Source organism: Halyomorpha halys, unplaced genomic scaffold, assembly GCF_000696795.3.
Source record: "Halyomorpha halys isolate HHAL.00 unplaced genomic scaffold, Hhal_1.1 Scaffold98.1, whole genome shotgun sequence".
NCBI lineage: Eukaryota > Metazoa > Arthropoda > Insecta > Hemiptera > Pentatomidae > Halyomorpha > Halyomorpha halys.
In genome coordinates this window covers 224009-234812 of record NW_027107309.1, presented here as the reverse complement: position 1 = coordinate 234812, position 10804 = coordinate 224009, and the positions used below count along the sequence as shown (strand labels likewise).

The window sequence follows — 10804 nt, the reverse complement described above, 5'->3', positions numbered from 1 at the left end:
GACCATATTCCATTCATCTATACACACGGTCAATCAATAATCTTCCATTAATTTAATATAACTAACAATGTTATACATCTTTTTGTCTATCTCCTCCCCCTCCGAAAGGTTATTATTCTCTTAATTTCAATATATTTCTTTTCATTTCATTTCATTTTTTCTCTTCTATCAAACCCCTTCTGAAATAGATGATCTAAAATTAATTTCAGATTTGATTTCTCCTAAACAAAGGATCTGCAAAGGTCTAGTTAAAACAGGGTTTAACATAAGTTCATATTTGTTTTTCTAACCTAGTAAAGGAGGGGAAGTTGCTTTGGTCTTGCTTTAATTGAGGAATGAGAAAGCAGAGATTGATAAAACAACAAAATCTGAGTAACACTTGAAATTTCTGTATTTTCCTTCTAGTCAATCTTTGAAAAAGAGATTGGGAAATAATAATTATTTGAAATAATATTTTAACTATCATTAATAAGAAATAAATTAATAGGACTTTTTTATTTAAATGTTGAAGTTTGAGTTCTACCAATAGGCCCATAGAATAACAATGCTCCACACATCTATATCATGTAATTGTAGTATAACTCACATCACATCCATTTGCTGAATATATTTAATACAGCTATAAATATAAATAAAATATATATATACGTTGAAGGATTAGTTATTGACTCTTTTAGAGACTAGGTCTGCGATGGAAGGGTCTTTAAATTGCAGAATTGAACTATTGTTGATAAAAAAGAAAACAAATTCTAATTTACAGCAATGCTCAACTCGAATCTGAGCCTCGGACGTAGAAGTATTTAGAGCCAAGTTGGAATCATTCTCATTAAGCTATTTATAATTAATATAAAGCATCGGAAGAGTTGAAATGATTAACATTCTCATCAATAACTAAGCAGCATTATAATTCATTTTTTTGAAAGGAAATTAAAACAAAATGAACTTACGAAAAATGTTGTTCAATAAATGCTTCAGCAGCAGCAAGAAGATCAAGGCAACCATGAAGATCAGCAAATGCTCTAATCCCTAAACAGTTTGTTGGATGCAACTGAGACTGAAGAAAGTCACAACAAGCATCACGCACATCTGATAGCTGCAGTAAATTAGCGGCTGGTAATAATACCTAAACAAATACATGTATACTCCCTGTAATTCCAAACTGATGAACTGAAAATAAATTCAGAATTTAAAAAACTCACTAACAAAAACATTTTCAGATAAAATTAGATAAAACACCTAAAATCTTATGAAATTAAATAAAATGCCTTATTAGTTTATATAAAACATAAACATGAAGGTGAACAATAGTAAAAAAATCATTTCTAGAACTGTTTTTGTCTGTATATGACTGAGTCATATGCTACCCAACTTAACAAGTCTAGAAGAACAAAGAATCTTAAAAATATATTTTATTTCATTTCATGTTTTTATCATTAAGTTATAAGTAAATATATCCTCAAAGAATAGTATCCATAACAAAATCTCAACTAACCTGAACATTGTCTTCAGTAACATGAATTTCAGAAGTATAAACATAATCTACTAACAACTGCAGAGCATAAGGATCTAAACCTTGAAGAACAATTCGTTCCTGACGGCTTTCTTCAAAAGAGGTAAACATGGCATGAAAATATGGGGAAGCCGCAGCTAAAACCATTTTGTGACCTTGTACTTCAAGTGAATCAGCAACAAGTCGAACATCACACAGCAAATGTTGCCTGGAAGAATTAATACTAACTTTATAAATACACAAGAAACATAAATAATCCATAATTAAATATAATTAGTATTAAAATTTAATAAAGAAATTAACCATTGGATTAATACATTTTCCAGCTAAAATAAAAAAACTTTGGTCAGTAAACATTCTGATATTTTTCATTAAAGTAAGTCAATTTTCGATTTAAAAGAAAACAAACTCTCTTCACAGCTGAACACAACTTACTTTTTGCTGAAGAATACATACAAATTTTCACTTATGTTGAAAAAATACTTCCAGCCTGAGCCATAATGGATTTAGAGACTTTGATATCGTAAAATATCATTTTAATATAAATGTCCTAACTGGTTTCGCCTTACATTCAAGATGATTATTCTGACAAAGAAATTTTAGATTATGACAAAAACATCTTTTTTTATTATATTATATTTACCCTATATCATATGAACTGTATATTAACCAAATAATAATAAATGCTGTTTTTTGTTTTATATTTCAAAATATACCTGATATGTTGTTTGGAAGTACATGTAATGTTATTATTTTGCTTGTTTGAAAATTTAAAAAAAAGTTATGGTTATAATGGCTATCAGCTACAGCAATCAGATTACTCTGTTCCCTGGACAGAAGTTATAAACAATTTTAACTGTATATTGTAAAAGAAACTTACTAAATAGCAATCTTAAATATATACCGAGAAAAAACATTAGCAAATAAATATTGACCACTATCATTAACTTACTTTCTCATTATATTGAAAACCTCAAAGGCCCTTTGAGTATGGGAATGGTTTCGATATGGTGGTTTCTCTCTGAAACTGTTTCTAGGAACCTGCTTCTGAGAACTTTCATCGAGTGAATTCTGACTTGCATAACGAAGCAACAAACAGCTATAAAAAACAAAACAATAGTGTTAAAATCCAAGGCAGATTGATATATATACTTTTAATCAATTGAAAAGATATGATCTCTGATTTAGAGATTAACAATATTAGACTTTAATGAAAAAAATAAGTATGATTATGTGCATTAAATGTATAGGTATTGATATGAATTTGTGAGTGATTATGAGTTGTTTAAAGCAGTGATGATACAAAGAGATGATTTTAAGGATGCATTTTACTGAATTAAGTTGAAATTGGAGAGGTCAATAAAATATTACTATTTCTCAATTTTCTTACACTTATCATGATCTGATCTAGGACTGACCTGAACTTCAAGTTCCTGTGTACAACCTACATGTTTAAATTACATAGTTAATTAAAACTACTATCTGTGCTTCATGAAATAGAAAAATTACTATGTCCAAGACCCAGATCCTTTATTTATTATTATCAGCTATATCAAATCTAATACAGTTTCAGAACACTTCTAAAGTAAAACAGATTTGAAAAGTGAAATTTTATGAAGTTTTCTTACCTTCCTTTGTCAACCCTGAACTCCGACGATTTATCCATTGTTTTTATTGCTTAACACACAACACGGACACTAAAATTTCATTTCAACAGTCTAAGAAGCATATCGTGGACGAGTTTTCATAATAAAATATGGGTTAAGACGAGAGCATTCAAATAATTTTGCATTTACTTAAAAATATATCTTTCTTTGGATAACAAGAACACAAGTTTATAACCCCATACCCAGCTTGTCAAACCCAATGATCTCTAGGAGCAGTCTAATATCGATAGATAAAGAGTAATAACACTCGAATATCGACATAATAATTTGAATCGATATAATTCCAAATGTCCCAAAGCTTAAAATTAATATTTAAATTAACACCAATAATAAAATTATCTTTCATATACCTATCATTTAATTTGTTTATTGTATAAAGTTCCCATGAAACTGATTGAGTTTTCTTGATTTTGTTTTACTATATTTTATTGATTAATGGCAAATGGATTCACCTGAACCAGTAAGGATATTTATCAAAATTCAAATTTAAGGTCAAAACTGTACTTATGAAGAATCCTGACGATAAGCAGCGCCCCTTTGTTGTAGAAAATAGGTTTTATTATTAGATTTATAAATAAAACAGATAGTTAGCGACACTATGACACTGCTTCGAACAAAGGAACAGACATGTCCCTTTGTTCTGATGTGAGTCGGGTGTGGCGTTTGTGAACGGAAACATTACTCTTTGTCTTTGTTTATAAAACCCTCTCTAAATTCCGCAACAAACTGGTAGCAGAGGGTGGTTGGTTGGTGCGTAAGAAGCGAAAAGTGACAAGAGTTATTTACGTATATTAACAGATATGTAAACTTTGTAATTTTATTTAGAAACAACCGCCGAAATCAAAACATAAAGGACAATGGACGCCACAGTATTCAGCATTGAAAAGTTTGCTGCAGAAAATTACAGGATCTGGTCGATGAAAATTGAAGCGTACCTAGAAGCAAAGGACTTATATGAATAAATAATAGAAAAAGACCAACTACTGAAGACGATGCAGCTTGGAAAGAAAAAACAAACAGGTTCGCTCTACTATTATTCTTACAGTTAGTGATGACATATTGCCGTCAATCAGAGGTGAAAAGAGTGCGAAAAAGGTTTGGGAAAAATTAAGAGAAAGGTCTGAGGGCGTTCCAGAGGAAAAAATGATAGATTTAATGTTTGACCTTGTCAAAACCAGGAAAAACAGAGGTGAAACATTGAATGAATATCTTATGAGGTTTTAATGTTTAGTTTAAGAGATAGCTCGACTGGGTAAATCCCTAACAGACAGAGAAACAGTGAGATATATCATTGAAGGCTTACCATCCTATTATGATCCTGCTGTCATCGCTATTTTGGTTAATAGGAATATTAAATTCAGTGAAGTAAGGCAAATGCTTTTGTCATTTGAAAGAAGGAGTAACAATAGGAATGAACAAGCATTAAAGACAAATCATAAAAAGTCAAACTTCTGTCTAAAAGCCTATTTTATTTGCAAAAAAAAAAAAAATCTGGTTTAACAAAGAAAATAATAGACACAAGAGAAATGGACCCTCGGATAGACAACAACTTCAACCAAGAAGACAGTATATAGCATCTTTAGCTAAAGAATTTGTCTAATGTTCAATTAACAGAGATGACAAGTATCTGGTAGAGGAAGGAACCAAAGAAACAAAGAAAGATGGGAGGAGTACCGATAAAACTTATCAAGGAAAAAATTAAAACGAAGACACATAGAAAAGACGATAAAAACAACCTTAACTGTCAGAATGTTTTGATTTAAAAATTACCTGATGATTCATTATCAGTGACCAAGAAAACTGAAAAGGAAAATGAAATATTTTTTTCCCAAGAGGGAGGCTTGGAAAATATTGATGTAGGCAGAGTTCCTGTACTGAAAGAACAAGTGACATCTGATCAACATCAAACATCACTTGAAGGAAAAGCTAAGAAGCACCGAGGCAAAAGGAGGAAGTAGAAAGAGAAACCTACTGAAAGGTTACAAGAAATAAAGGCCTTAACTGGTGACCCGGGACTTCATTTCAAAGATGAAGAAAAAATAGACCAACAGATGAAAAAACACTTTATTATATATAAACACCATCCCTAACCAAATATTAAGAAATATAATTGAGCTAAGAAGAAGAGACCCAGAAAGAAAAAGGAATTTAGTAGCACAAGAGATATTGCTAAACCTCTTGTTGAACCAAATGTTCAAAATGACATTAGAGGGGATTTTGGTGAATATTATAATCCTGATTATGAAGAATCTGGATGCAGTCGAAAAGGGAGAGGTCCAAATCATCCACAAAAGGATAGAAGACTGGTTGGGGATGTTTAAACCTAGGACTTGAAGTGATTGTGAAACATTAAATTAATATAGAGTGATGCAATAAAATTTAAAAAAATAAATAAACAAAGTAATAATAAAATATATTTTAGGAAGGAAATTATTATAGAAAATAGGTTTTATTATATGATTCATAAATAAAATAGTAGATAGCGACACTATGATGCTGCTTCAAACAAAGGAACAGGCATGTTCCTTTGTTCTGATGTCTGGTGTGGCGTCTATTAATGGAAACATACTCTTGTCTTTATTTTAAAACCCTCCCTAAATTCACAACACCTTTGTAGCCGTCATGAGAACTACTAATAAACTTTATGTGTTTTCTGATTTATATAAATTTATGTTAAATATTGGTATTTAATTACGTGTTGATTTTTTTTTTTTTTTTTATCTCTTCCTGGTTATTTCTGACGTACAGGGGATATCCTAATGGTAATCAACCTGTGAGGATCGATTTTTCATTCTGTGGAACCGCTATGAAATAAATGTCAACCTGCCCAAGCCAAGATCGAATCGGCACCGCTGCAGTTGAGAGGTTGCCATGCTGACGCCTTTACCTTCTCACCTATGACGACATCAATTAAAGAAGTCATAATTTTATATATATACACAGATAAAATACATTTTACAAATCTCAGCTTACTTCTACTTCCGCTAGCTCAACAGATAAATACCAACGGACTCTTTATAGGTCTACCAGCTATCAAGTAAATCCTGATCACACGATCATAGTGGCTGTTTCTTCTCACTATCACCATAGAACCACAGGTTTTACGGATATTGCGATACATGTAAAGTTTTGAAACTCTTTTTGACTTTTTAAATGATTGACTATTGACCTAAGCACAATCTATGGACCTTAACTTGTACCAATGGTGTCGGATGAATAGTATCGATACTTCCGATGCCGATACTTGATTACAACCCAAGGTCTAATCAACCGATGGTAAAAAGAGTCATAGGTCCGACTTTTATGGAAAGGAGAATAATGGAAAATATATGAACACCGCAGGCGTGGTAAAGGAGTAAGAGCCAGCACAGGATGCCTTTTATCTTAGTTTACAGCTGCTGAGTTTCACTTAAATTTCATGATGAATTTTAAGGGCTTAATGGACATTTATCGTTGATGAATAAATTACTGAAAGTATTATTTAATTCAGTTCATATTCGCGATAAAAGAATTTTTTTAGATAATTACAAAAATGGGAAAAATTCCTACTTACCTCAAGCGTAGTCAACTATCCTCTTCTAGACTTTATTTTTCCTTTTAGGGAAGTATGCCACCCATGGTACGAATAATAGAAGTATAGTATAGGATGGAAAGTACCGATGCTATTATCGCAATTATCTGACAAAAAGTTTTGCTATCACAGAATACCAGAAGTATTGAATTGTCCCCACCCATACTTTTATGTAGTAGATTTTATTCTTAAACAGCAAGTCATTAATATTGAACACTAGGTACTTATGTAGAAATGATGAAGAACCTATTGTACTAACTTTTATAAACTAATTTTTTTTTTCTATATCCACCTTCTTGGTCATATCTGACAAACGGAAGAAGGCGTTTTTCTGGCAATCTGAAAGCCCTGCAACCTGGGGTGAAATGTTGGTTTACAATAAATAGGTTTTTAATATTATTTTTGTACCTTTATTAACTTCCCCGACTATCTTCCTACAATTAATTAACTTAACCAATATTTGAGTCATTCAGTTTACAGGATGAAAAACTTTATAAAATCATTCTTAGTTTCTTCAATATTAATTCAATAACTTTTATTATAATTTTAAATTTTAGTTAACTATCTTGTTTATATTTTTTAAAAGAAAAATGTTTAAATTTTGGAAGGAGAAATTTTATTAAAAGTACTTCTATAAAAACTATTGAAATTGGAGTTAGTCAATATGTAAATTGAAAGACTCATTTGGAAAATTAGTATGAGTGAAAAAGTATTACAACAGGTGAATAATTTAGAAATATCTTTTAAAGATTTTTATTTATTATTTTATTTTTTATAATTCTTACCTGTATAATATTATATTTTATCTTCTATTAGTATGAACAACTATTTACTTAATTTATTGTTATGTATATTTCCAAGTTTGTTGGCTATTTTTTTGTTTCTCCTAATTAAGATTATCAGCTCTGATGGAGGCCTGAAATTTAGGTCGAAACACTGGTATAAATAAAAGGTTTTTGTTTATTTGTATGTCTTAGTAGACCACACTCCTGACCATCTCCTCATAAAATAGGTAGTAAGTGAAAATTGTGAGGTGATGCATGCACAGCACCACATTTTTTTCTCTCAGTAAAAACTGATTTTATTTAAAAAAAAAAAATTGGATTTGTCTCAGTCCTCTATTAAACATGAACAGTGCCACAATGTATTCTCTGGTTTGTTATCATTGACTTTTTTATTTATCTATGTTATGATAGCAAATTCATATATATATTCATGTCAAATATAATAAAATAAAAATATTGTGGGCAATAACTTACAAAAGGTGACACTGAATAATATTTTTCATGAATTTTGCCTAACAACATATCAACAGTTTACTGCCAATACCTTCTATTTGTTAATATGTCTATTTTCATGAAAACAATTTTATGTAAGATATAAAAAAATATATATCATTTTATGTTCATCTTTGTAAAGTAACTTAATTTGTAGTTGTAGGTATTGGCAGTTCATGGTCCTCGTTTGAAAAATATAGTGATATTTGAAAAAAGTGACGTACATAGATTATGTACAACAAATCTATCTTATTATTTTATTATATAAATGTTTTTGAGATAGATCTATAAAGGTTCACCCAAGAAGATGAAGAAAGTGATCCAATTCATACAAAATATTACTAGGACCATTCTTGGATTAGATACTACCACATGAATTTTGGTGTTTGCAAACGGAATCGTGTGCTGTTTGTTCTAGCTTTTGTTTAAGCATATTCAATTTTCTATCCTGATTTCCAACATGTTCCCGTAAATCTGAAATTTCTTTAAGATGATAATCTAATTCCCTTTTTCCTTCTTCCTCCATTTTATGATATTCTGAAGTAAATTGATGAATCTGATCATGTAACTTGGCTATTTTCCCTTCAATCTTATCACTTTTGGCCTGAGCTTCCTGAAAAAAGTAATATCAAAATAACTAATACCATGGTCTTTCAGGGTATGTTAGTCAGGGGTCGGTTTGGATGAATAAAACATGTATTCTTCAACTATATAGATTTATTTATTTCTTCAACCGCATTGCAGGCTATCATGGGACTAAAAAGAAATAGGGAAGAGAAAAGGGTTACACAGAGATGGTGGATGATAGTCAACAGTAGAAATGATATGAATGATACATAATGATGTTACACTATTTATAGTTAAAAAATTATATTACTTGGATCTGCTCTAACAAAGTTATGCTGAAATTAAAAAATATAAAAATAAGTATAACAATCTAATTATAAACAGAGGCTGTCCGTCAATTATCCTGTGTTGTAGATAATAATAAAAGAAAATTTTAATCACAAAAACCTATTGCCATGATCCTTATAGATTTAAAAAGAAAATCAACACTGTCAACCCAAAGTTACTTATTTGCAAATTAATAAATCTGAACATTCCAAGATATAAAATTTAAACATTCAATCATTTTTATCCAATAGATCCTTCTTTATTTAAGTAAATAATCTCCCAAATGTACCATACCATGGCAGAGATCCTGTTCAAGTCCAATACTTTTTACTCACAGAAGCCTTAAAAAAAACATATCGATACATTAAAAAATTGGTGTTGCATCTGAATATTAAAAAAAAACAGAAGCCATCATTTTCACAAAACTACGGCCTGTACTTCCATTGGACACAGTTTTAAATCATACTTCCATCCCTTTTATCAAATCAGTTAAATTCATAGTAGTCGTCTTATAAAGCAATCTGTCATTCAACCATCACATCAATTCAAAATTAGAAAGCTCAAAGAAAATAATGCAAAGAATGTATTCATATTTTACTTAAAAATAAAAATTATCAACTAGAAATAAATTAAAACTCTACAAAGCAACAAACAGCCTGTAGATATAAACAAAAAAGAACCAAGCATATGTTACTGTAAACATTCATCATGATATGTATTTTATTTAATTTCAATACTGTTTTAGTTTGTTTTTTTTTAGTTTGTGAAATAAGTAGCAAGAAAAATGTATTGCATAAGGCTGAAAGCGATATAGTAATTATTGTAAATTTTATAATGTAATAAAAACTTGTATAAAATAAAAATTATATATATATATATTACATATATCACTTCTGATGATGACTCAATATATGGATTAAAGTATCATTGATAAATAAAACAACATTATGAATTATGAATTATTCACCCTAACCGATACCCAACTCATAACAATTTGTCATAAATAGAAAATTGTATGACTTATAAGTCTTAATTAATCAGTTTAATTGTACCTCTAATCTGGCTTTTGCCTCTTCAATTTCAGTATCTATTAGATGTTCTTCTTCATGTCCAGTAGATTCTCCAGTGAGTCTTTCAGAATTTCTTTCTACTTCTTTTAATAGTTTTGTTTTGGTTTCCTCTACTTTTCGCATAACGCTTGAAACACGTTGCAGCTCTTTTCGAGCGTCCTATAATTAATTATTTTACTACTGAAGCTATATCAGCAATTGGACCATAAAAATAACACTCACCCACTTCACATGTATTCTTTGATAAGTAAACAATAACATAAATATTAATTGAAAAAATCCAAGATTTTTAACATGCACTATTAAAATAATATAGAATAAAAAAGATATTTAATATAAAAAAATAATGATAGTACCTATTCCATAAAATGAGAACATCAGAAAATAGGAACAACTGTTTCATTAGTATATTTTCAGTAGAAAAAATTCAGAAGAGACTGAAAACTATTGAATTTTGCCACTTTATCAGAACAAAAATGTGTTAATAGACATTAAACAATTTAGACCTCTCAACTAACTACTGAGCTTTGAAGAATACAGAAATTGTCATTAAATTATAAAGAAATATGATGATGGGATTTATGCTGTAGAATATAGGGAGGGTTTTATAAAGGAAGACAAAGAGAGAGTGTTTTCACAGACTGTTCTAGACCCAAAGGACGCCAAGCTATCCCATGCCAGAGCAGTGTCGCCATCTACTGTTTTATTTTACAAACCAAATAATAACACTTATTTTCTATAACAATAAATTCGCTTTGTGAAAGATAAGAATTAACTTCGAAAACAAAGAGAAAATAATATCAATAGCCTTGTTT

General features: G+C 29.9%; 2 protein-coding genes across 10 annotated transcripts in view; both read right to left on the bottom strand.

The window, feature by feature from the left end:
• kel (kelch protein) overlaps positions 1 to 10804 on the bottom strand; it is a 53709-nt gene that overhangs the window by 25252 nt on the left and 17653 nt on the right. For 8 of the 9 annotated variants that reach the window (XM_067045577.1, XM_067045579.1, XM_067045578.1 and 5 more), the window contains 3 exons: positions 2463 to 2609; positions 1493 to 1718; positions 948 to 1123 (listed from right to left, as the gene is read on the bottom strand). In XM_067045577.1, the coding sequence (XP_066901678.1) occupies positions 948 to 1123; positions 1493 to 1718; positions 2463 to 2609 (549 nt within the window). Of the gene's footprint in view, positions 1 to 947; positions 1124 to 1492; positions 1719 to 2462; positions 2610 to 3138; positions 3396 to 10804 lie in introns of those variants that run through there. The other variant, XM_014415318.2, reaches the window with a different exon arrangement.
• Positions 5719 to 10640, bottom strand: LOC136795352 (protein BCAP-like; the record flags this gene model as incomplete). The annotated part of the gene is given in 5 exon segments (XM_067045584.1): positions 5719 to 6072; positions 7534 to 7664; positions 8395 to 8638; positions 9972 to 10148; positions 10346 to 10640. Coding segments are annotated over 3 exon segments (402 nt in total). The 5' UTR covers positions 10113 to 10148; positions 10346 to 10640.